The sequence below is a fragment of the Diaphorina citri genome, unplaced genomic scaffold (genome assembly GCF_000475195.1).
Source record: "Diaphorina citri unplaced genomic scaffold, Diaci psyllid genome assembly version 1.1 scaffold437, whole genome shotgun sequence".
In the NCBI taxonomy this organism is placed as follows: domain Eukaryota; kingdom Metazoa; phylum Arthropoda; class Insecta; order Hemiptera; family Psyllidae; genus Diaphorina; species Diaphorina citri.
Window position 1 is genome coordinate 80,164 of NW_007377872.1, and position 26,993 is coordinate 107,156.

At 40.8% G+C, this 26,993-nt stretch overlaps 3 protein-coding genes and 1 long non-coding RNA gene across 4 annotated transcripts in view; 2 read left to right on the plus strand and 2 right to left on the minus strand.

Annotated features, from left to right (window-relative positions):
• Positions 1–600: 600 nt before the first annotated feature.
• LOC103508829 (opioid-binding protein/cell adhesion molecule homolog) lies at positions 601–24,456 on the plus strand (the record flags this gene model as incomplete). Its single annotated transcript, XM_026823322.1, has 10 exons — positions 601–747; positions 3,439–3,474; positions 6,589–6,831; positions 8,300–8,506; positions 10,580–10,591; positions 12,615–12,741; positions 19,063–19,216; positions 20,977–21,247; positions 23,751–24,071; positions 24,410–24,456. Coding segments are annotated over 10 exons (1,565 nt in total), but the record flags the coding sequence as incomplete, so codon positions are not given.
• On the minus strand, positions 22,178–23,308 carry LOC103508825. Its single transcript, XM_008473401.2, has 2 exons — positions 23,098–23,308; positions 22,178–23,026 (listed from the first exon to the last, which is right to left on the minus strand). Exons 1-2 carry the CDS (start codon positions 23,166–23,168, stop codon positions 22,414–22,416), a joined length of 684 nt encoding a protein of 227 aa, XP_008471623.1. The 5' UTR covers positions 23,169–23,308; the 3' UTR covers positions 22,178–22,413.
• Positions 24,457–24,856: 400 nt separating the features above from the next.
• Positions 24,857–25,310, plus strand: LOC113467249. The gene is made up of 2 exons (XR_003391396.1): positions 24,857–25,092; positions 25,209–25,310. It is a non-coding gene; the product is annotated as an uncharacterized LOC113467249 (long non-coding RNA).
• A 350-nt stretch (positions 25,311–25,660) lies between these two features.
• Positions 25,661–26,993, minus strand: part of LOC103508824 (ATP synthase mitochondrial F1 complex assembly factor 2) — a 23,172-nt gene continuing 21,839 nt past the window's right edge. Inside the window, exons 5-6 of the mRNA XM_008473400.3 lie at positions 26,698–26,872; positions 25,661–26,143 (exon numbers count right to left, since the gene is read on the minus strand). Coding sequence (XP_008471622.1) covers positions 26,732–26,872 — 141 coding nt within the window. The 3' untranslated portion in view covers positions 25,661–26,143; positions 26,698–26,731. The remainder of the gene's footprint in view (positions 26,144–26,697; positions 26,873–26,993) is intronic.

The window sequence follows — 26,993 nt, forward strand, 5'->3', positions numbered from 1 at the left end:
TCTTTTCAACGTTGAAGGGCTTTGGCGAATTTCCCACTGAGTTGGCACACATTTTGGGCCACCCTGTATAATTTCATTTGTTTAATTTGCGCTCCTCATTAGCACACTGTATTGATTTATCGTTAATCAAGTAGAAGGGTTCCTAATGTATTTAATTTGGTGTAGGGAAGTAGATTTCCAGGGAGTAAAATTATTTTCATGCACACAACAACTAGGATGTTTCTCCTGTATTCTGCCTCGTCAAAAAGATAAACATGCAAGCACTGCAAAGTGCTTTTTGCACGACCGGTCCAAACAATTTTGGGCTTTCTAAAAATTTTTTGGGCTTTCTTCTCAGAAATGCACTCCTTCGCGGAAAACAGCAGAAACTTTCTCTCTAGCACTTAGCACATAGGTGAAGGTTAGGTGAAAGTTCAGTCCTCAATATCCCTCTAACTCAATAACAACCTTGTTTTGCTTCGCACTAATGCCGCCACTTGTAGGTGCTCATCCTCATTGTAACATAGGTAACTTTTTACTCTCGTAGTGCCGTCCCTGGTTGCTACTCACTGTAAAGCAGCTCAAACTATAATTTGAACCCTTTCCGTTTGAATTTCACAGAGGATTCCGTCGTTCTGTGGCGTAACGGCACGAACGTTCTGTACCAGGACAATCTCGCTCTCACTGCTGACACCCGGCGCGTGTTCCTCAAGAACTGGTCCCTCCAGATTATCAACGTGACACGATATGACAGCGGCCTCTACTCTTGTGAGAGACCGCTGACACCCGGCGCGTCTTCCTCAAGAACTGGTCCCTCCAGATTATCAACGTGACACGATATGACAGCGGCCTCTACTCTTGTGAGATCCCCATAGAGTCTGAGCACATGACTTCCCGGGTCTCGAACCCGGTACTTACGAGGCCGTGCTGCGAGCAGAGAACGCCTATGGGTGGTCCTACCCTTCTCCACCCACCTCCATGTCAAAGGTAAGTCTGACTGCCCACATAACAAAAATTTTCTAGAAAGTGCATAGAATGTACATACGACCGAAAATAAAATCTCGTAATTTTACACATCGTATGTTCATAGTATCACCCATGGGTGGAAGAGCGCTTTCAGGAGAGTCCAAGTCACAGAAAAAGGTGTGCATAATTAGCTCAACTCCATACACAAAAAGTCCACTATGAGGCTTAGGTGTTGGGGCAGTTGCTCCAAGGCGGGATCGGTTAAGCTTATACGAATCTACGAAGTCATAGGACAACAAGGAAAAATACATTACTTTCCTTCCTATAGGACAGGGGTGGCCACTAACTCTCCACCCAATCTGTTTTCCGGAGAGGGTAAGCGATTGCGTGTTTTACCCCCCACTAGAATACCCACCTTTTTTGTCTTGCTCGCGGAGTTTCAGTTCAAATTCTTTGTTTACAATATCCCCGCCCGTCTCCGTGTTTATGTTTTTGAGGATTTTTTATTTACCATTCTCTTTTCTTCTTTATTTAACTTTTCCGTTTCATTTCATTGGTTTACCCCCTTTTTCTCTTTTGATGTCTCCTCCTTTGTTTACCTCTTTTTAACCGATTTCCCCATTTATTTCAATTTTACATAATTACCTATCCCCGATTGTTTACTTTTTGCATGCCTCAATAAGAGATGTACATTTTCACCAAATGAATTGTAACAATAAAAGTGAATTCACTCCACTTGACATGAACTTTTGGATTGTGAAGAATGTTGAGTGAAAATTAATGCAGATGTGGAAGAAGATTTTTCTTTTCAAGAGGTCTGATGGAGGAAACTGTAACTGCTAAGGTCTTGTCGGCCCGAAATCGAAGAGAGAAGGAAGACAGGAGAAAGCCGTCCGTTCCGAGAACGAACATTATCCGTTTAGGATGAAATCCCGCCCGGGAAGGAATCGAACTTTATCCTAAACAGATAGTGTTTGTTCTGGGAACGGCTGGCTTTCTCCTGTATATTGTGAAGAATGTTCAGTGAAAATTAATGCAGATGTGGAAGAAGATTTTTCTTCTCAAGAGGTTTCATGGAGGAAACTGTAACTGCTAAGGTCTTGTCGGCCCGAAATCGAAAAGAGAAGGAAGATAGGAGAAAGCCGTCCGTTCCGAGAACGAACATTATCCGTCCAGGATAAAATCCCGCCTGGGAAGGAATCGAACTTTATCCTAAACAGATAGTGTTTGTTCTGGGAACGGCTGGCTTTCTCCTATCCTGTCCTCCTTTGCTTTCGGGATGAGATCAGCTCAAAGCTTATTATAGTAGCCTGTTCCTCTCTACCTACTTACCTACCTACTCTAAGCTCATTATTAGTGGAAGTTTTTTTATGGAAAGCGTCATAACAATGACGTGATTATATGCTGCCAGCAATACGGGACGATGATATTATGGGGTAATAATTAGAAGTTTCGGTAATTATGCAGAAGTCACGTCCGTGGAAAAGAAAAGCTCCTTTTTGTATTTAACCTAACCCTATAATAACACTAATCACTGCTCTATTTGTGAAAACTCCTTTCTTGTGTTTAACCTAACCTATAATTGCAGAAGTCACGTCCGTGGAAAAGAAAAGCTCCTTTTTGTATTTAACCTAACCCTATAATAACACTAATCACTGCTCTATTTGTGAAAACTCCTTTCTTGTGTTTAACCTAACACCTAACCCTATAATAACACTGGTCACTGCTCGTTTGTACCAGTTCCTTTGGTAGCAAATATTCCACGGACGTGACTTCTGCACAAGTACCAAAGTTTCTTTTAACTAGGTAGTTTAGGTACCTAACTACCTACTGATTACGATTTTCAATGGGTACCTATACCTACAATATAACTCACCTGGTTTTAAAATGGTAACAAGGGGTAACAATTCCAAGGGAACCTAGAACCATGAACCTGTTAGAACTTGGAACCAGCAAGAGCCGATTTACTTATTGACCCAATAATGAGAGCCCATTTATCGAAATTTAAGTATTTGGTACCACATTGTGCTTCATACCACATTGCCACTCACTATCAAGTAGAACCGACGACAGGCACACCTGATAGTGTGTGTGCTCATTAGGTATACCTGATCAGGTCTACCTAATAATGAGTGACTGTCCTAATAGTGTTCGTCAACAGACACACTGAATGAAAATAGCTATTGTTCAGTCTTAAAGATAATGTTTTCATTTAGGCATTACCGTGCCACGCCAGCGGATATCCTCAACCCAATGTCTTCTGGACACGTAAAGTAAGTTTTAGGAGATTCTCAAAGGTAAAGGGTAACAAGTTCGGCAGATAGTGCTGAAAGGGACTGCCATCGATGCTGAACACTGCCAGCAACCTGATTGGAGCAAAGATAGTTTTGTGTCTCCTAACCTCAGGATGGAGAAACTGTAAGGCCAGTCTCTGTTCGTGATTATCGTCATTGACTGTCTGTATTCACGTGTTGTATTTCTTTTCTTTTCCAGACAATATGAGTAATGAAATCCTGGATGGACAGTTGGGTAAGTAGCTCTTAGTCCACTTATATGAATTTATCAGGGCTAGATTTAATCCAATATGCCTTCGACGGGTTAAGTCTGAAAGAACTCGTCCAGTCTGAAAGAACTCGTCCTATTTTGGGATCAAAAGCCCCAGCCAATTCCTTGATATGGGTGAAATAGTGAAAATTAAGAAAACGCTTCCCATTTACCACCGACCCCAAATAAAATTGGGAAAAGGTGGAGTAAAAGAAGGAGGTCCAAAAGCAAAACCTTATTGGAGGAGGGTCGCAGAAATGTTGATTAATGAAAACTAGCAGTCACTTATGTCGAAATCTGCCTCATTAGCGAGTTTTCGCAACCAAAATTAGCGTCCCGTTAGTTGAACTCTTTAAGGTTATTTGACGGAAACTCGTTTCTGTGCACGTGCAGAAACGAGTTTTCATCAAATTTAATAAAGTTAAATAGTTCAGTTAACGAGACGCTAATTTTGTACCACATTGTGCTTCAGCTTTGGTCGTAAATAGATTAATACGTAACCGCTCTTAAAATAAGTACGTTTAGACAATCGAGAAGTCCATAGAAATTGGCAGTAAGTGAAGGGAAATCAATTTATTTTATGGAACATTCAACCTCGTTCATTTCAATTATTGGTTAGGCTTGATTTTTTATCACTCCCATATCCAAATACAGGTACGGACTCATATTTCATGTCCCAAACTCCCATAAATAAATACATTACTCATAACCATACCTAATATATCATGTTCAAATAGCCACACCCAGAAAATCCAGGAACAAGGCTTAAGGTGCAAAAAGTGAATATGTAGCAGAATCTAACAGCCTAGCAACACTGTAACTATGTCTATTGCTTTGACCCTACTCAGTTCAACTTGATTGGGCAAGGCAGAATCATATCGCGAAAATAAATTGCCAACCATTACGATTTCCTTGTGATAAAAAAACTAAAACAACCCGAAAGGAAATCGAATCACAAAAAAGTTAATAGCGCGGGGGGACGCCATTTTTTTTTTTTTTTTTTTAATGGGGGAAGTACGTAAATAATGTAGGAACCTATGAACCTATTTACAAATCGATCGATTTCGGCGATGTAGGTGAATTAATGTACGTAGGTACCTACCTAGGTAGGTATAAATAGCTTGACTTATGGCAGGGTCTACGGACTACGGAGCGATCATTATTAATTTTCATTTAACAAACACAGTAAGGCCTCCGTTGGTGCAGTTTATCAAACCTCTTGGGGAGGGGAGTGGAAAAAATACGCTCTCTCCAACATTGCAATTCGTTCACCTACGATAGTATCCTCCTATAATGATATTGAACATTTTCTGCAGTCGAGGTTCCGCTTGGCAAATATTATTTTGTCGAAACGAGTTGGGGATGTCAGCGTTTTAGCAGGTTCGTTTCCGTTCTAAGTGTGTGTTCTCCGATTCCAAGAACTGGCCGATATCCTTGCATTCCTTACTGATAGGCCTTATCGTCCCGAAAGCAAAGGGAGAAGGAAGGCAGGATGGGAGAAAGCCAGTCGAATAAGAACATAGAACATCATAGAACAAGACCTTATCTGTTTAGAATACACAAAAAGAAGAAAGAGAACAAGAAAAAAACAGCAAAAAAAATCAAGTTCGCTGTGGGCGGTAATCGAACCCGCGACCTAGCACTTACAAGGCAGGCGCGCTACCCTCCAAGCAGCGCTTAGGTGTAGGGGCTGGTCAGCCCCAAAGGACGGGTTGAGCTTCTACGAATCTCCTCCAAACAGCGCAAGCTAACTAAGCTGGCAACGAAAGTGCAAAAATAGAGCCTCACCCCTAAAGGGGATTTAATTAATAAAGAATTACTTAACTGTGGTGATCAGGTATCCTAACGCTCCTTTGGTAAACATGCGTAGGTAACATTCCCTGGCAAAGTGTGTTATTATTAATTGCCTTCTTCTTCTTCTTCTTCTTCTAGTGTCGTGTCCGCTGCCGAACGTTGACGATCATATTGCTGATTTTTTCTCGATCTCCCGCCGCTCTGAACAGCTCAACGCTCCAACACTCGTACCACTCTCTCAAATTCCCCAACCATGATGCGATCGCTTTTGGGCTGGCATTTGGTTTTGGCTACAAAAAAAGCACGAGGGGATGCCCTTCGCACTCAACATTTGCTATTTCTTTAGCAAGGGAAAATTCAGACTGGTATCTTCCCTGTTCAAAGACCCCAGCCCCTTTACTAAGGCCAGCCTTTCACTATCAGGTAGACCTGACAGATACGGCTGAAATGGTCCGAATGTCAGGTCTACCTGATACGTGATGACGACACGCACTATCAGGTATACCTGACACCTAATCAGGTCTACCTGATAATGAGTGGCTGGCCTAACAGGGCTAATCAAACCTGATAATAACTTTTGTTTAATAAATTTGTTCTTAAAAGAGAGAGGACCTTTGAAAATACGGCGCTTTTTCACGATTTTAACTCTTGAGAAAGGTCCTTGCCCTTAAGGGTGTTTTAAAAAAGCCGTTCCCTTTAAAGGTCCAACTTCTTTTTCTTCGTCTCGTTTTCCAGTGTTCAGACGGGGTTTGCGTTTTTTGTCAGCCTCTCTCAATCAGCCCTAAGGTGATCGCTTTTGGGCTGGCATTTGGTTTTGGCTACAAAAAAAGCACGAGTGGATGCCCTTCGCACTCAACATTTACTATTTCTTTAGCAAGGGAAAATTCAGACTGGTATCTTCCCTGTTTAAAGACCCCAGCCCCTTTACTAAGGCCAGCCTTTCACTATCAGGTAGACCTGACACCTGATGAGCACACACACTATCAGGTAGACCTGACAACCCCAGCCCCTTTACTAAGGCCAGCCTTTCACTATCAGGTAGACCTGACACCTGATGAGCACACACACTATCAGGTAGACCTGACAGATACGGCTGAAATGGTCCGAATGTCAGGTCTACCTGATACGTGATGACGACACACACTATCAGGTAGACCTGACAGATACGGCTGAAATGGTCCGAATGTCAGGTCTACCTGATACGTGATGACGACACACACTATCAGGTATACCTGACACCTAATCAGGTCTACCTGATAATGAGTGGCTGGCCTAACAGGGCTAATCAAACCTGATAATAACTTTGACCGTCTTTTTTCGCAGGTCTATGTCGGCCGTCAGACAATGGCGAGGAGGGTCTGAACGATTCGCCTGCGGCGCTAGCCTCATCCGACTACCAGGGAGAAGAAGACGATATCAGCGAGGACGAAGATGTGGAGGAGTCACCTAGGAAGTCTGGAGCAGCGCCGGCCATTAAGAATCAGGGGGTGGTCATTTCCGTGGACGAGGGAGAAGCGGTGTCTTTGCCGTGCGATGTCGAAAACAACGGTAAGTTGAAATTCTTTTTGAAGGAGTTTATCGTCATTGTAACTCTTTTTGAACCAGTTCAACATCAATGTTCTAATGCTAAGACAATTTTAGTGACGAAGGTTTTACCATCCATTCAGCGTCAGGCTATCCGCCTACTCATCCAGCCTAAGTGATGAGTCTGATGAGTGAGGTCTTGGGAAAGTCAGCAAACTGGTGACGTGCTCTTACTGCTCGGCCGTGGATCACGGAGGTTTAAATACATCTTCCCAGTCCAAGTTAGAACACCTAATCCTGTTTGGTTGTGGGACACAAAATTTCACAGCTAACGAAAAATGTGTTGTACAGATTGGCCTGTTTGCTAACTTTCGATTTCATAACTCAAATATTAACAATGTCTAATCCATACAGTATCAATTTAAACACAAAATTTTACAGCTAACGATAAATGTGTTGTACAGATTGGCCTGTTTGCTAACTTTCGATATCATAACTTAAATATTAACAATGTCTAATCCATACAGTATCAATTTAAAAAGGAGTAGTTTTAACAAGATATAAAGGTTGAGACCTAAATGACCTAAATCCTAAAATGGATTTGAAGTTTGACGTTTATAGGGGAAATTAGTTTAGAGGGGTATTTTTTCTGTTTGAATCACTAATCTCCGTTACCTTTTGACTTGTTTTCATTAGCACACTTATCCTTGCACTAATAACATTTTAACTCTTGGTTTGAGCGATTCACCATCAGTATGGTGTTGAACATTGTAAATAAGCACCAGAGTTTATCGTCAATGTAACTCTTTTTGAACCAGTTCAACATCAATGTTCTAATGCGAAGGCAATTTTAGTGACGAAGGTTTTACCATCCCTTCAGCGACAGGCTGCCCGCCTACTCACCCAGCCTAAGTGATGAGTGAGGTCTTGGGAAAGTCAGCAAACTGGTGACGTGCTCTTACTGCTCGGCCGTGGATCACGGAGGTTTAAATTCTTTTTGAAGGAGTTTATAATATCGTCATTGTAACTCTTTTTGAACCAGTTGAACACCGATGTTCTAATGCGAAGACAATTTTAGTGACGAAGGTTTTACCATCCATTCAGCGACAGGCTACCCGCCCACACACCCAGCCTAAGTGATGAGTGAGGTCTTGGGAAAGTCAGCAAACTGGTGACGTGCTCTTACTGCTCGGCCGTGGATCACGGAGGTTTAAATACATCTTCCGGATTATTGGGCAACACCTGAGAGCTATGTCTAGCTGATGAGTTCGAAAAAGAAGGCGTTAGGTTTTGACTAATACAGAACTATCAAGTGCCTCAGTAACTTTCCAAGCCTAGCCGATATTCTTACACTGGTGATGCCGCCACTTGTAGGTCCTCATCCTCATTGTAACATAGGTAACTTTTTACTCTCGTAGTGCCGTCCCTGGTTGCTACTCACTGTATAGTAGCTCAAATTAAAATTTGAACTCTTTCCGTTTGAATTTCACAGAGGATTCCGTCGTTCTGTGGCGTAACGGCACGAACGTCCTGTACCAGGACAATCTCGCTCTGACCGCTGACACCCGGCGCGTGTTCCTCAAGAACTGGTCCCTCCAGATTATCAACGTGACACGATATGACAGCGGCCTCTACTCTTGTGAGATCCCCATAGAGTCTGAGCAGTTCCCCAAGGTGGTCCACACGCTCCATGTCAAAGGTAAGTCTGACTGCCCACATAACAAAAATTTGCTAGAAAGTGCATAGAATGTACATGCGACCGAAAATGAAATCTCGTAATTTTACACATCGTATGTTCATAGTATCACCCATGGGTGGAAGAGCGCTTTCAGGAGAGTCCAAGTCACAGAACAAGGAAAATCTCGTAATTTTACACATCGTATGTTCATAGTATCACCCATTGGTGGAGGAGCGCTTTCGGGAGAGTCCAAGTCACAGACCAAGGTGTGCATAATTAGCTTAACTCCAATAACTCCATACACAAAAAGTCCACTATGAGGCTTAGGTGTTGGGGCAGTTGCTCCAAGGCGGGATGGGTTAAGCTTATACGAATCTACGAAGTCATAGGACAACAAGGAAAAATACATTACTTTCCTTCCTATAGGACAGGGGTGGCCACTAACCTCACCTTCGGGAGCCGCAATCGCACAAAGCCGATTTGGGGCGAGAAAGGCCGCAGGCGAAATTTTTGAAAAATTTCCCACGTTATAGCCGCCCCTGTTATAGGGTAAGGAAAATAAAAATAGGAATACCTCAACATTCTCAACACCTATCTACGATTATTGAACAGTTCGGTTAAAGTTTATTTACAAAAGACAAAAACTATACTCATACAAACAAAAAGCGAAACAAAGTTTGATCAAGGCCAAGTTTAGGGTTGAAAACACCTACGGCATTCTCTGCCACTTAGCCGCTGCACTGCAAACAATATCACTTTGTCACATCTGCTGCAAACATTTGTAATCCAGTGTTTTCCACACTTATCCTTGCACTAATAACATTTTAACTCTTGGTTTGAGCGATTCACCATCAGTATGGTGTTGAACATTGTAAATAAGCACCAGTAGAAGGGTTCCTAATGTATTTACTTTGGTGTAGGGAAGTAGATTTTCAGGGAGTAAAATTATTTTCATGCACAAAAGAACTAGGATGTTTCTCCTGTATTCTGCCTCGTCAAAAAGATACACATGCAAGCACTGCAAAGTGCTTTTTACACGACCGGTCCAAATAATTTTGGGGTTTCTAAAATTTCTTTGGGCTTTCTTCTCAGAAATGCACTCCTTCGCGGAAAACAGCAGAAACTTTCTCTATAGCACTTAGCACATAGGTGAAGGTTAGGTGAAAGTTCAGTCCTCAATATCCCTCTAACTCAATAACAACCTTGTTTTGCTTCGCACTATTTGGTGTAGGGAAGTAGATTTCCAGGGAGTAAAATGATTTTCATGCACACAACAACTAGGATGTTTCTCCTGTATTCTGCCTCGTCAAAGAGATAAACATGCAAGCACTGCAAAGTGCTTTTTGCACGACCGGTCCAAACAATTTCGGGTTTTCTAAAATTTCTCTTTGGGCTTTCTTCTCAGAAATGCACTCCTTCGCGGAAAACAGCAGAAACTTTCTCTATAGCACTTAGCACATAGGTGAAGGTTAGGTGAAAGTTCAGTCCTCAATATCCCTCTAACTCAATAACAACCTTGTTTTGCTTCGCACTTTTGGCTGACTCGTGTTCGTGTGTGTGAATATTCTAACTTTCCTGTACTAATTCCTCAATCCTTTGTATTAACTCCATTGCATACATATCGTACCACAATGCTGACGAAGTGAAGGCTTCTAGAAAGCATTCAGGGAGGTGTGCGAACGTCAAGGAGTGTACCTGTCGGGAGCCGCAATCGCACAAAGCCGATTCGGGGCGAGAAACGCCGCGGGCGAAATTTTTGAAAAATTTCCCGCGCTATGGCCACCCCTGTTATAGGGTAAGGAAAATAAAAATAGGAATACCTCAACATTCTCAACACCTATCTACGATTATTGAACAGTTCGGTTAAAGTTTGTTTACAAAAGACAAAAACTCATACAAACAAAAAGCGAAACAAAGTTTGATCAAGGCCAAGTTTGGGGTTGAAAACACCTACGGCATTCTCTGCCACTTAGCCGCTGCACTGCAAACAATATCACTTTGTCACACCTGCTGCAAACATTTGTAATCCAGTGTTTTTTTATTTTGCTTTCCTTGCTGCTTTCGCGTGATGCCGTCTATCCTTGGTCACTTCAGCTAACTCCAAACGTAAGCCATACCTTATACCTTTTGGTTGTGCATTGAGCATCCTTGTGCAACTTTTGACAACTCCTTCGCATCCTTTTTTGGGTTTTTCTAGTCTTTTTTCGTAGATTTTGACAAACGTTCACTTGTTGGGTGTGATTTTGTACCAGTTGAGTTTTAAAAGCGGGGTTCTTGTTTTGAAACTGTCCGTCTGTTCTCTTTACTCTATGGTTTTAGGTAGGTAAATTATTTTTCGCTCTTAAAAAAGACCTTTCCCCCCTTATTTCAAGCTTTTTTCTGACGGGGAAATCGTGTTTTTCTAGTCTTTTTTCGTAGATTTTGACAAACGTTCACTTGTTGGGTGTGATTTTGTACCAGTTGAGTTTAAAAAGCGGGGTTCTTGTTTTGAAACTGTCCGTCTGTTCTCTTTACTCTCTTTACCCTATGGTTTTAGGTAGGTAAATTATTTTTCGCTTCAGTTGAGTTTTAAAAGCGGGGTTCTTGTTTTGAAACTGTCCGTCTGTTCTCTTTACTCCCTTTACCCTTTGGTTTTAGGTAGGTAAATTATTTTTCGCTCTTAAAAAAGACCTTTCCCCCCTTATTTCAAGCTTTTTTCTGACGGGGAAATCGTCATATTTTTCGCTCTTAAAAAACACCTTTCCCCCCTTATTTCAAGCTTTTTTCTGACGGGGAAATCGTCATTTTCAGGGTCAAAATTAGACTATGTTTCCCTTGTTTCCGAACCGTTTTTTGGGGGTTGACTCTTAACTTTTTGAAAAAGCTTGTGACGTAGTAGATCTGGAAGCTCGTGTGTGGTTTTGACAAAATATAAGCGTACCTACATAGATTATGTACCTTCTTCTTTGCACTGTTTTTCCTTTGGAATGTCCCTACCCTCTTGAACCTGGCCTTTTGCTGCTTCGAGCTTCGACTGAGAAACAAATCCACCAACAATACGTGCCGGCCCGGAGCAGGCTATGACATGTGAAGACAGCAAAAAGGCTTGTGACCTGGTCCCTCCCCTTTTCTCTGTTTAACCCATTTCTTCCCTTGGCTAAATTCCTGCCCGAAGAGCTTGCATCCTTTTGCCTTCGCACTTCGCATTGCTTGGTATTTAATCGCGATGCAAAGAACAGGGGAAAACTTCAGTGAAATTGGGATCACTCAGGGCGATACTTTGTGCCCTAAACAACCTAAACATTAGTGATGACAGGTTGTACTAGAGAAAACTCGGGTGCTCTGTCGAATTATCAACACTAGCATAGCCTCCAGTAGCTACTCACTAACAAAAATAAGGGTCTAGATACATATATTCCACATCAGACATCAGATAAATAGTACAAAGTCTATTCTATCCTACTGTATCTACTCTCCAATTGCATTTATCAGTTTTTCAATTGTATCCATCTTGTTTCGAATTTCAGAGCCCGCCAAAATCGACCTCGGCCCTAAACAACCTAAACATTAGTGATGACAGGTTGTACTAAATAAAACTCCGGTGCTCTGTCGAATTATCAACACTAGCATAGCCTCCAGTAGCTTCTCACTAACAAAAATAAGGGTCTAGTCTAGATACATATATTCCACATCAGACAAATAGTACAAAGTCTATTCTATTCTACTGTATCTACTCTCCAATTGCATTTATCAGTTTTTCAATTGTATCCATCTTGTTTCGAATTTCAGAGCCCGCCAAAATCGACCTCTTCCTGCCACCTGGACCTAAGAAGGTCATTGTGAAGGGCGAATCTCTCTCTCTGCGCCCTAAACAACCTAAACATTAGTGATGACAGGTTGTACTAGAGAAAACTCCGGTGCTCTGTCGAATTACTCTACTCACCAACAAAATAAGGGTCTAGATACATATATTCCACATCAGACAAATAGTACAAAGTCTATTCTATCCTACTGTATCGCGTATAGTATCTCTAGTAGCGCGGTCAAACTTTCTTGACTTGGCAGGGCGGAGCGCTACCGCGCTCCTTAATCTACTCTCCAATTGCATTTATCAGTTTTTCAATTGTATCCATCTTGGTTCTAATTTCAGAGCCCGCCAAAATCGACCTCTTCCTGCCACCTGGACCTAAGAAGGTCATTGTGAAGGGCGAATCCCTCTCTCTGGTGTGCCACGCCAGCGGATATCCTCAACCCAATGTCTTCTGGACACGTAAAGTAAGTTTTAGGAGATTCTCAAAGGTAAAGGGTAACAAGTTCGGCAGATAGTGCTGAAAGGGACTGCCATCAATGCTGAACACTGCCAGCAACCTGATTGGAGCAAAGATAGTTTTGTGTTTCCCACTATCAGGTAGACCTGACGACAGGTACACCTGATAGCGTAGGTATGTGCTCATTAGGTATACCTGATCAGGTCTACCTATTAATGAGTGGCTGTCCTAATAGTGTTCGTCAACAGACACACTGAATGAAAAAAGCTATTGTTCAGTCTTAAAGATAATGTTTTCATTTAGGCATTACCTTGCTGTGAATGCTGTGGTATACAACTATACATACAGAAGGACATAAAAAATTGTTCAGAAAAGCTCTGATAGTCGAATAAAAAATATGGTATTCGTCACTTATGAAAAAACTTCAACTTCAAAAGAGAAAATCTAACAGGTGAAATTAACAAGGTCTCTTCTTGTTCCTTCAGGTGAGAGGCAGCATCTAAAAGCAAAACCTGATTGGAGGAGGGTCGCAGAAATATTGGTTAATGAAAACTAGCAGTCACTTATGTCGAAATCTGCCTTATTAGCGAGTTTTCGCAACCAAAATTAGCGTCCCGTTAATTGAACTCTTTAACGTTATTTGACGAAAACTCGTTTCTGTGCACGTGCAGAAACGAGTTTTCATCAAATAACGTTAAATAGTTCAGTTAACGAGACGCTAATTTTGGTTGCGAAAACTCTCTATTATGAGATTACAACTGTTTGATAGAAGTTTAACATTCCTGTATAACTACCGAGGTCTTTAAAGGGGGGTTTATTCTTACTAACCATATCTTACTTAATCATCTGAATTTGTTTTCATTGCAGAACCCAACCCCAACCAGAACGAGACGCTAATTTTGGTTGCGAAAACTCTCTATTATGAGATTACAAGTGTTTGATAGAAGTTTAACATTCCTGTATAACTGCTGAGGTCTTTAAAGGGGGGTTTATTCTTACTAACCATATCTTACTTAATCATCTGAATTTGTTTTCATTGCAGAACCCAACCCCAACCAAATATTCTAACTTTCCTGTACTAATTCCTCAATCCTTTGTATTAACTCCATTGCATACATATCGTACCACAATGCTGACGAAGTGAAGGCTTCTAGAAAGCAGTCAGGGAGGTGTGCGAACGTCAAGGAGTGTACCTGAAGTGCACCGTCCTAACGGTCCTAAACCAGAAATTTTCTGTAAAAGATGAGGGGAACTCGATATTAAAAGTTTTGTGGGAGGGACACAATGGGTTTCCTTTAAGATAAAGCTTATGACTGATGGTACAAGTGTACCTGAAGTGCACCGTCCTAACGGTCCTAAACCAGAAATTTTCTGTAAAAGATGAGGGAAACTCGATATTAAAAGTTTTGTGGGAGGGACACAATGGATTTCCTTTAAGATAAAGCTTATGACGGATGGTACAACAAAATGTTCATAAGAATTCATAAATTAGCAGGCGAAAAAATGGTAACTAGAATGGGCAGGGAAATTGGGTTGACGAGAATGAGATGAGATGGAGGTTTATGTGAGACTAAGGAAGGAATTCCCCAGGTGCAGCAGTGTTGAGACGTGAGCCATACCTTTGTGTTATAGGAACTCCGTTGAGACCCATCTTCGAGCGGGCCAGCATTGCCGGATAAAAGAAAAAAAAACACAATTTAAATAACAAACAGAAAACTCCAGATACATCAGGGGAAATAAGCGAAGAAAATGGGGGGAAAAAATAGAACGAACGAAGGAAAGAAGAAAATTAATATGGAAAAAATCCCTCGCCTAAAGGGGGAAAAAGGAAAGGAGAGGGAAAAAATAAGGTAAGTAGGGGGGAAGGAATATAAAGTTTTATAGGAAATACGTGCGTAGCCGATGGCAAACTTTAAGCACATTGAAAAATCCCTCCCCCTCGCACCTAGCACTCGAACCAGACGCGGGGGGAAATAAAAAATGCATGGAATAATAAGCACATGGCTGAACACCAGTGGTGTGGGAGACGCCAAAGTAATGGGAGGTTTTCGTCTAGGCCAGCGATTTCCAACTAGCGGCCCGCGGGCCACATGTGGCGCGCCAGACCATTTTTGTGGCCCGCGAAGCTTTTTGAAAGTAGAACAATATGCACGCGAAAAATGGCTGACTCCGTTGGAAATTGAACCCGGCTCTGCCGCGTGCAAGACCAATGCATTTACCATTGAGCCAATGCTCCCCTGTGTATGTGGCCCGCGAAGTAGGTACTTGAAGCATGTGGCCCGCGTACACCTGGAAGTTGGAAATCCCTGGTCTAGGCGTACCTTATGATTCACGAACCTGATATATACTTAGGTATATCGACACCACCTTATCTTCTGCACTGGGGACGTAATGTCTTTTCCGGAATTTTTTTCTCCTATCTTATCCTTTTTTCCTCTCTCTTCCTCTCCTTTTCCTCTTTCTCCTTCACATCCTTCTTTATCTACTTTACATCCCCTTCCTCCCTCCTTTTACTCTTAGTCACATCTTTTTTCCATCATTCCGTTCTTTTTTTACTCCTCTTCTTAACTTCCTCTTTCTCCTAATTCTTCTTTCCCTCCTTCTCTTTCTTCTCCTTCCTCTTTTTCTTCTTATTCTACTACTCCTCCTCCTCCTCCTCCTCCTCCTCCTCTTCCTTCTTCTTCTCCTCTTCCTTCTTCTCTTCATCACATCCTTTTTCTATCATTCTGTTCTTTTTTCCTCTCCTTATCTTCCTCTTCCTTCTTCTTCTTCTTCGTCTTCTCCTTTCTTTCTTCTTCTTCTCCGCCTCCTTTTCCTTCTCCTCCTCCTCTTCTACTCCTCTTCCTTCTTCTTCTACTCCTCCTTTTCTCTTTCTCCTCTTCCTTCTCCTTTCTTTCTTCTTCTTCTCCTCCTTCTCTTCCTTCTTTTTCTACTTCTCCTCCTCTTCCTCCTCCTCTTTTTCTCTTCATCACATCTTTTTTCCATCATTCTGTTCTTTTTTTCTTCTCTTCCTTCTCCTCCTCTTCCTCGTTTTCCCTCACCTCCCCTTTCTCCTCCATCTCTCCTTCATCACATCCTTTTTCCATCATTCTGCTCTTTTTTTCTCTCTCGATTCCTTCTCTTCGTATCATCTCCTCTTCTTGTCTTGGAAATCTAATGAAAACTGAGTTTAATCAAGTGAAAAGCTGGCACTTCTCTCAAGACGAGATCTGCTCCGAGCAGTGTTTTATATTAAAAAAAATATTGCTTCTGTTTTTACTCCTCCTCTTTCTCTTCCTCCTTTTTTTCCTCCTATTTTTTCCTCATTCTTCTTTTTCTTCTCTTTCTCTTCTTCCTTCCCCTCCTTGAGTGCTTTTTCCTCTCCTCTGAATCTTTCTGAGTTGTCTGAAGACATTTTGACCTTCATAAAATAAATATTGTTCCATTGGGAATTGGGACCCATCAGGATCGCAAATTGAGAATTTATTGAACCAGCTTTGTCTGTGAAGGTCAAAAGGTGAATAGGAATAAATTTCAATCTCAATTTTTTTTCTTCTTAATATATAAATTTCGCCGTGGGTGAGCATCAAACCCGCGACGTAGCGTTTACAAGCCAGGCGCGCTTCGCCACCTTCCAAACTAATTAGGCTTGCTATAAGTCTTCACTTTTGTCACCCCTGACCATGATATTCTTACACTCGTATTTATGAACAAGAATGATCGTTCTTAGATCAGTCTCAAGTCAAAATTGACCAATCAAATACCTACCTTGAGACTATGCTTAGCACGAACTTAAGAGCCAGCATTTTATAAATATGGGTGTTAGATTCTTACAAGCTCAACCCATCCTTTAGGGCTGTTTACCCCTACACCTAAGCCTCAAAGTGGACTTTTTTTGTATGAATCCCCTAAAGTTTAGGGGATATGTTGATATGTTTAGGGCCTAAACATATCACTTATTTCTTGTTCTCATTTTCTATGTTTAAGAATCTATTGAACCAGCTTTGTCTATGAAGGTCAAAAGATGAATAGGAATAAATTTCAATTTCATTTTTTTTTCTCTTGATACATTACATAAAATTTCGCCGTGGGTGAGAACCAAACCCGCGACTTAGCGTTTGCAAAACAGGCGCGCTGCACTACCTTCCAAACTAATTAGGCTTGCTATATGTCTTCACGTTTGTCACCCCTGACCATGATATTCTTAGATTCTTACAAGCTCAACCCATCCTTTAGGGCTGTTTACCCCTACACCTAGGCCTCAAAGGGGGCTATTTGTGTATGAATCCCCTAAAGTTTAGGGGATATGTTGATATGTTTAGGGCCTAAACATATCACTTATTTCTTGTTCTCATTTTCTATGTTTCCAGGTAAAGTTACCAGAATGAGACAAGTGTCCATGATGAAATATTTGGTGCTCTTTGCCGTCCTGTGTTCAGTGGGTAAGTTGGTTTAAACCTATTAGGTCGCGGGTTCGATTCCCGCCCGGGCCGAACTTTATCCTAAACAAATAGGATTTGTTCTCGGACTGGTTGGTTTTCTCCTATCCTGTCATCCTCCTTTCTTTCATTTCAGGACGATAGGAGCTCAGTAACTGCTAAGGTCTTAGAAGGAAGACAGGAAAGGAGAAAGCCAGCCTTTCCGAAAACGAACATTATCGATTCAGGATAAAATCCGCCCCGGGTGGGAATAGAACCCCCGGCATAGCGCTTACACGGTAAACGCGCTACCAAACAAGCTAATAACTAGGCTGGAAAAAATGCTAATTGCATTGATTATTGCATTGAATTCACACATTCAGTAGTAATTTCTGCATTTACTTGTAGCAACATTTGCAACCTTGCCAAAGTGACTTTGAATTACTTAACTGGGAGATCATTCAATTCAATCCCGGACCTTTGACCCCCTGGTCAATTTCCCTACCGCCCTTTGATCACATCAATAGTCGGCAATAAAAAGCGTCAGAAAACAATTAATAATGGGAAATAATACCTAATAAATTAATAAATAGGTATCACTTGGCAGGGCTGTATCCAGGATTTTGACGAGGGGGGGGGGGGGGCGATTTTTGCCTAACACCCTCGGAGCGACCAGAAAGACGATTGTACTCAGTGGTAAGTCTGAGGGAGAGAGTACCTGCTTGCTTGTCGACTGTCAGACGGATGGACTTAGCTTGGCCATATCCCGAGAGCCTCATTCACACGGTCAAGTGATGTGCTATTGACTTGTGTGAACATAACGTGTCTCGAATGCAAGTAAAGGTAGAAACATACTACTATCACGTCACGTGAGCTTACGTCAAGTGTGTTTCTAGTTTCTACCTTATAGTGCGAAATAGTGGCATGCCACTTGCACAAAATGACTCGTGGGAATGAGGCTTGAACACTAAATGGGATTTAGGTGTCTTAACTAGGCAAAGAATCTCTCTCTCTGGTGTGCCACGCTAGCGGATATCCTCAACCCAATGTCTTCTGGACACGTAAAGTAAGTCTTAGGAGATTCTCAAAGCTAAAGGGTAACAAGTTCGGCAGATTTGCCATGCCAGCGGATATCCTCAACCCAATGTCTTCTGGACACGTAAAGTAAGTCTTAGGAGATTCTCAAAGCTAAAGGGTAACAAGTTCGGCAGATAGTGCTGAAAGGGACTGCCACCAATGCTGAACACTGCCAGCAACCTGATTGGAGCAAAGATAGTTTTGTGTCTCCTAACCTCAGAATGGAGAAACTGTAAGGCCAGCCACTCACTATCAGGTAGACCTGACGACAGGTACACCTGATAGTGTGTGTGCTCATTAGGTATACCTGATCAGTGATCAGGTATACCTAATAATGAGTTGCTGTCCTAATAGTGTTCGTCAACAGACACACTGAATGAAAATAGCTATTGTTCAGTCTTAAAGATAATGTTTTCATTTAGGCATTACTCTCTCACTATCAAGTAGAACCGACGACAGGTACACCTGATAGTGTGTGTGCTCATTAGGTATACCTGATCAGGTCTACCTATTAATGAGTGGCTGTCCTAATAGTGTTCGTCAACAGACACACTGAATGAAAATAGCTATTGTTCAGTCTTAAAGATAATGTTTTCATTTAGGCATTACCTTGCTGTGAATGCTGTGGTATACATACAGAAGGACATAAAAAATTGTTCAGAAAAGCTCTGATCTCTGATAGTCGAATAAAAAATATGGTATTCGTGACTTATGAAAAAACTTCAACTTCAAAAGGTGGAAATCTAACAGGTGAAATGAACACCGTCTTCTTCTTGTTCCTTCAGGTGAGAGGCAGCAACACTCCCGAACGTTTGGAAGGCACCAACTACACCATCCCCTCTGTGAACCGGGAGCAGAGAGGCAGCAACACTCCCGAACGTTTGGAAGGCACCAACTACACCATCCCCTCTGTGAACCGGGAGCATTCTGGCACGTATGAGTGTGTGGCTAAGAACCAGGACAAGGCTGAGAAACAGAGCGTCGAGATTTTGGTCCAGTATGCCCCTGAGGTAAGATAAAATGGTTTATTCGTAACTACCGGTAGTAAAGGGACGATAATCGTGAATTCGGGCACTTCCACACAGTTTCCATAAAATGGTTTATTCGGTCGCAAAACGGCCGATAATCGTGAAATATAGCACTCACTGATGAATTTCCCATATCAAAAACGATAACGATATTTCAAGCTTTCGCTCATGAACCAGAAGAAAAGGTGAATATTGTACAACACTAACAGTGGTTGGCTGGGGAACTATACAATTGCCAGTTTCATGTTCTCAAAATGGAATAGTCGGATTCACAAAGGTGATTGTCCGGCAGCTTCGATTAGGACCAGTGTATACATACAGACGGACATAAAAAATTGTTCAGAAAAGCTCTGATAGTCGAATAAAAAATATGGTATTCGTGACTTATGAAAAAACTTCAACTTCAAAAGAGAAAATCTAACAGGTGAAATTAACAAGGTCTCTTCTTGTTCCTTCAGGTGAGAGGCAGCATCCATACCCAAATTACTAAAAATCTTATGTGGGGGGCTGTTGGCTGCTGTATAAAAATCATCTAGAAAATATAATTAATCCTTCGACCAAAGGACTCGGAAAACATAAACTGACACCGAACTAGGTGGTGATAACCAAGGTGGCCAAAAAAGTGTTCGAATTGGGTCTTAACACAGACCCTTGTGAAACTGACTCACTGACTGACTCACGTACATACAAATTTTAACCCACTTCTAGATGGGCTAGTCCTACAGATATAGTCAACCGGTATAAAAAATATAATCAATTTAATCGGCACTACATAATTTGTGTTCTCTTGTTTCCTCTTTATAGTTTAATATTATCAAAATTCTGTTTCTTCCACACAGTTTCCATAAAATGGTTTATTCGGTCGCAAATCGGCCGATAATCGTGAAATAGAGCACTCTCAGATGAATTTCCCATAACAAAAACGATAACGATATTTCAAGCCTTCGCTCATGAACCAGAAGAAAAGGTGAATATTGTACAACACTAACAGAGTTTGGTTGTGGAACTATACAATTGCCAGTTTCATGTTCTCAAAATGGAATAGTCGGATTCACAAAGGTGATTGTCCGGCAGCTTCGATTAGGACCAGACACACAGTTTCCATAAAATGGTTTATTCGGTCGCAAAACGGCCGATAATCGCGTAATATAGCACTCTCAGATGAATTTCCCATATCAAAAACGATAACGATATTTCAAGCTTTTGCTCATGAACCCGAAGAAAAGTTGAAAATTGTACAACACTAGCAGAGGTTGGTTGGGGAACTATACAATTGCCAGTTTCAAGTTCTCAAAATGGAATAGTCGGATTCACAAAGGTGATTGTCCGGCAGCTTCGATTAGGACCAGCCGGAATGCCATTATCAGTCAAACCATTCCAAAAACCCTTTAGTAAATCCGCGATAGCTACGCCACTAATACAACATCAACAAAGACACACTAATACCCATTATTTTACCAATATTACATTTTATATTCGTTCTTTTCCAGGTGTCCATCAAGAGTGACATTGTGAACACTGCCGAGGGCAAAGTCTCTTAATACTACGAGTACATCAACAAAGTCATATAATACACAGTATTTTACCAATATTACATTTTATATTCGTTCTTTTCCAGGTGTCCATCAAGAGTGACATTGTGAACACTGCCGAGGGCAAAGTCTCTGAATACTACGAGTACATCAACAAAGTCATATAAACACATTATTTTACCAATATTATATATATTAAATCTTTTCCAGGTGTCCATCAAGAGTGACATTGTGAACACTGCCGAGGGCAAAGTCTCTGAGATGCACTGCACAGTATACGCCGAACCCCCAGCATCACTCGTCTGGCTGAAGGAAGACCGCGTCCTGAAAGCCAACAACCACATCAGCCTCTACCAGGACCCGAACAAAATCCACAAGCACATCCTCAAGATTGAAAACACCAAGGCAGAAGACTTCGGAACTTACCATTGCGTGGCTAACAACACCCTCGGAGCGACCAGAAAGACGATTGTACTCAGTGGTGAGTCTGAGGGAGAGAGTGCCTGCTTGCTTTTCGACTGTCAGACGGATGGACTGATTTAGCTTGGCCATATCCCGAGAGCCTCATTCACACGGTCAAGTGATGTGCTATTGACTTGTGTGAACGTATTGTGTCTCGAATGCAAGTAAAGGTAGAAACATACTACTATCACGTCACGTGAGCTTACGTCAAGTGTGTTTCTACCTTATAGTGCGAAGTAGTGGCATGCCACTTGCACAAAATGACTCGTGGGAATGAGGCTTGAACACTAAATGGGATTTAGGTGTCTTAACTAGGTAAAGAATCCATCCCGAGAGCCTCATTCACACGGTGAAGTAGACGTGCAATTGACTCGTGTGGACATAATGTGTCTCGAATGCAATTGAATGTAGAAACACACTACTATCACGTCACGTGAGCTTATGTCAAGTGTGTTTCTACCTTATAGTGCGAAATAGTGACATGCCACTTGCACAAAATGACTCGTGGGAATGAGGCTTGAACACTAAATGGGATTTAGGTGTCTTAACTAGGCAAAGAATCTCTTATGGAAGACCAATCCTGATTCTATTCCGATTCTAGTCCAAGTTAGAACACCTAATCCTGTTTGGTTGTGGGACACAAAATTTCACAGCTAACGATAAATGTGTTGTACAGATTGGCCTGTTTGCTAACTTTCGATTTCATAACTCAAATATTAACAATGTCTAATCCATACAGTATCAATTTACGAGTATTTCTCTATATTCCACATTTTGTCTGATTAAGTATTAATTGTAGAACATGCATCATATGTGTCGATGGCGCTTTATTATTTTTGTTTATTCCACATTTTGTCTGATTAAGTATTAATTGTAGAACATGCATCATATGTGTCGATGGCGCTTTATTATTTTTGTTCATATATTCCACACTTTGTCTGATTAAGTATTAATTGTAGAACATGCATCATATGTGTCGATGGCGCTTTATTATTTTTGTTCTCTTGTTTTATTTTCAGTACCTAAAAGAGTTTCTTCCAATGCCCTTTCATCTTGGTTTAAAATGTAGACGTTTTTACACTGTCGTCTAGTGTTTGTGCTCCTACTATTTCATCAAAAACAATTTCTGGCTTGGCAATATTACTGACTGGGTCTTCTTCAAAGATCACAAGATTCGTTAGCTTTTTACGATCTTCTGTTGAATTTCCCATTTTTACATACTAAACAGTAATATGTAACCGCACTACAATCCTTCATCATGTTATGCTCTGGTTTCTTATGATTACTTTGGGTCTGAGATTCTTCTACTTCTTGTAAATATATGTTATACTTATCATCACCTTTACAATTTTCTTCAGGTTGAGATTTTCGACTATTTTGTCGCTTCATTTGACAAGCACATCTGTGTTTACTTTCAGGTTTGCAATTCTTCCCCACATAGGTCAGGGATTTCTTTTTGCTTTGAGGTTTCGAGTGATTACTTGGCTTTTTTCGTTTGCATTGCTTCTTTGACTTCTCTCTAGGCTGACTATTACTTTTATATATCCAATCAATATCATACTTTTTTAGGTTTGGTGTACTCCTTTTGTTCGTTTTCTGATTACAGTTACCATTTCTCTGATTTCCCTCGTTACAAATTGTCTTCAATATCTCCTCCCAAGGATCAACGCTACAACGCTCGGCTTCAGGTTTTGTATCATCGTCAGACGTGTATAGGTCTTTTATCTCGGCGCTATTACTCCTTTTGTTCGTCTCCTGATTACAGTTGCCATTTCTCTGATTTCCCTCGTTACAAATTGTCTTCAATATCTCCTCCCAAGGATCAACGCTACAACGCTGCCATTTCTCTGATTTCTCTCGTTACAAAATGTCTTCAATATCTCCTCCCAAGGATCAACGCTACAACGCTCGGCTTCAGGTTTTGTATCATCGTCAGACATGTATAGGTCTTTTATCTCGGCGCAATTACTCCTTTTGTTCGTCTCCTGATTACAGTTGCCATTTTTCTGATTTCCCTCGTTACAAATTGTCTTCAATATCTCCTCCCAAGGATCAACGCTACAACGCTCGGCTTCAGGTTTTGTATCATTGTCGGATGGTACAACAAAATGTTCATAAGAATTCATAAATTAGCAGGCGAAAAAATGGTAACAAGAATGGGCAGGGAAATTGAGTTGACGAGAATGAGATGAGATGGAGGTTTATGTGAGACTAAGGAAGGAATTCCTCAGGTGCAGCAGTGTTGAGACGTGAGCCATACCTTTGTGTTATAGGAACTCCGTTGAGACCCATCTTCGAGCGGGCCAGCATTGCCGGTGATGGTACAACAAAATGTTCATAAGATCATAAGAATTCATAAATTAGCCGATGTAAAAAATGGTAACGGGAATGGGCAGGGAAGTTGGGTTGACGTTGACGAGAGATATTCATGACGAGAATGAGAGGGAGGTTTACGTGAGAATAGGAAAGGAATTCCTCAGGTACAGCAGTGTTGAGACGTGAGCCATACCTTTGTGTTATAGGAACTCCGTTGAGACCCATCTTCGAGCGGGCCAGCATTGCCGGCGATAACAAAAGTCCGCGGCTAGTATGGATGGTTGAAAGTCTGTCAGTCATTAAGTCGTATAAGTTGCAATATCGAAAGCAAGAGAGCGACAGTGACGAGTGGTTGGAGGTTCACCCCAAGGTGATAGCCTCGTCAGACGGGTTACACTACACCGTGGTGCATGACTTCCCGGGTCTCGAACCCGGTACTTACGAGGCCGTGCTGCGAGCTGAGAACGCCTATGGGTGGTCCTACCCTTCTCCACCCAAATTAAAAGTTTTTGGAACAAACATGTTTTGTAATTTGTCTTATGGGGGACTTTTTTACAATATGTATTATAAAACCGATTTTGTGCCAACGTGATAAAACAAAACACGATTTTTAAAACACGCCAAATTCAATTAAATGTGGCCTGGATTAAACACTACTATTCAATCCAATGTCTGGTATTTTCCAAAAATGAATAGTAGGATTCAGTCAACCTGCAAAAAAAAGCCCAGTAACTTATTGTATTAAAAGACGCCCTTCCGCAAAAAGGACTGTAAAAAAATGGATTAAAAGAGAAAATTTACGAGTCCCATTTGTTGCCATTAATTGAGAATCAAATTGACTATGACTTCATTTTCCTATTAATAGTTTTACTGAGCCATGCATTGTTCATTACTGTTCTGCTTGTTAAATAAGTTTATAGAACCACTATTTATAAACACAGGTTTGTGAGTTTATGTCGAATTTCTGTTTATGCAAATCAACTAATTTTGTTTTTTATTTATTTACATTTTATTAGATGTAAACGAATTAAGAATGAAATTTTATTGGTGATAATCCAAATTTGTTTGTGTTATCCAATTTTGTTGGTGTTCTCAAATTTTATTGGTGTTCTCCAAATTTTATTGGTGTCAATCCAATTTTGTTGGTGTTCTCCAATTTTATTCGTGTTAATCCAACTTTCTTGGTATACACAAACGAATCGTTTCGTGTGATTATAAACAGAACTTGACATAAGGCCTATAAATTGGTTATATTGGTTGAACAGTTCAACCAATATCAACCAACTTTCGGTTCATAAATCCAATTTTGTTGGTGTTCTCCAATTTTATTCGTGTTAATCCAACTTTCTTGGTCTATACAAACGAATCGTTTCGTGTGATTGATTATAAACAGAACTTGACATAAGGCCTATAAATTGGTTATATTGGTTGAACAGTTCAACCAATATCAACCAACTTTCGGTTCATATTTTATGAATGGTCCTTTTGAACCATTTCCAACGCCACATAGAATATTTCATATTTTATTGTTGTTGTACATTAAAATAGGTTCAATTATTATTTATTATTCGTGTACTAGCCTCTAGATATGAATGGTCCTTTTGAACCATTTCAAACGCCACATAGAATATTTCATATTTTATTGTTGTTGTACATTAAAATAGGTTCAATTATTATTTATTATTCGTGTACTAGCCTCTAGATTTTTCTATTGTGCAGAAACAAAATAAAGAAACCCAAGTCACCTTTTAAATTTTAATCTATCAGAAATCCCGTGTTGTTTATAGTTTTCTTCAATTTCAGATTGTTGTAATGTTTCCTACTGAGCGGTGTGTGGGATAAGAGTTCAAAAAATTGTTATGGAGTTAAAGTAAAACTTTAAGAGACCAAACAGTAAAACTTTCATTTTTAGTCCGTCCTTCCTTTATTAAATTACAACAGTATTGTTATGGAGTTGAACACTGAATATTATAATAAACTGAATATTAAACAAATTAGGTAGGTACATAGGTACTTATTTTCTCTAATCACGATCGAATAAACTACGGGCTAAAAAATTCCCGGAGGGACGGGCCCAGCTTGTTAGAAAAGAAAAAAGTAAAAAAAAAAAGGTGAATAATTGAAATGGCCAGACATACCGTGAAGGTACCATTTATTTTGATCAGAGACTTGGAAACTATACATTAAGAAAACCTCAGCCATAGGCTATATTACGTTGAATGCATGGGCTAAGTCGTTCCTGACAAGTCACAGAGGTCAAGCAACATTGTGCGTGGTTTGTATCTGGATGGGTGACCATTTGGAACATGACGTTATGACTATTCCAGCGTGCACTCAGTCTCGTGAGGACAATAAAATAACTTGAAGTTCCAACAAAATCTAATTGTAACCTAAGTAATCAGTTTTAAAGAACTGCCGTTTTGAAAGCTTTAATAACCGGATTCTCACATAGTGAGCTCGTCCACCCAACCGGGTCGACAGCCTTAAAAAAAATGGATCTGGAATTGGGAGAGAGAGAAAAAAATCTGGAGCTCCCCTATTTTTCAAATCTTTAGGCTGAAAGTCTCACCTAAATTTGAGCGACTGATTCAGAATTCACCAGTTTTATGCTGGGTTCTACACACGAATCCGGGATTTGCGAATCCCGTGTTCACTCGGCAACTCGGGATTCGCTTTGTGAGCGTTCTACACAATGTTCTGAAAGTTTTTCGAACGTTCCTTTGTTTTTAACTTGGCAACAAAGGAAAATTCAATTGGCAACTTTCCCTCCCCTATTTCCATGGAAATATACCAAATGTACGGTATTTTTTTCCCCCCTCGTTGTAGGTTGTACCTTCAAAATGAGGAAGTAATGGAGCGAACTCGGGATTGGCGAGCAAAACCCCGACACTAGCGCTGAGGGTTCGACGAGTCCTTTTGGAACTTAACCAATCCGGGATTGCAAGTTGTTTAGAACCGGCCATTAAAGAACTGCCGTTTTTAAAGCTTTAATAACCGGATTCTCACATAGTGAGCTCTTCCACCCAACCGGGTCGACAGCCTTAAAAAATGGATCTGGAATTGGGAGAGAGAAAAAAATCTGGAGCTCCCCTATTTTTCAAATCTTTAGGCTGAAAGTCTCACCTAAATTTGAGCGACTGATTCAGAATTCACAACTAACCTTTGTTGGTCTTTTTCTAAGTGTCTCTCAATTGCTAGCTTTCTTCTTGACGCCATTACTTTCCTTCAGCGTATTAACATGAACATAGAATATGGCCGCAGCTAGACGAGCCTGTAGTTCTTGCTGATGAAGATCATGGGCCCATTCTACACGACCCCAGTGTCCGATCTGAAATAGTGAAGAGGAAGATAAATTTCAATGTTGTTCTTCTTATTCTTTCTTATTTGAAAAAGAAATAAAGCACAGTATTATTATTACTATTGAAAAAAAAAAAAAAAAAAAAATTTCC

Bases quoted from the DNA above. Each gene is read 5' to 3' on its own strand.
- LOC103508825 (XM_008473401.2), bottom strand. From the start codon at position 23,168: ATGTCTGACGATGATACAAAACCTGAAGCCGAGCGTTGTAGCGTTGAT. The intron at 23,027-23,097 runs ATTTTGTAACGA...GATATTGAAGAC, and splicing joins TGGGAGGAGATATTGAAGAC to AATTTGTAACGAGGGAAATC.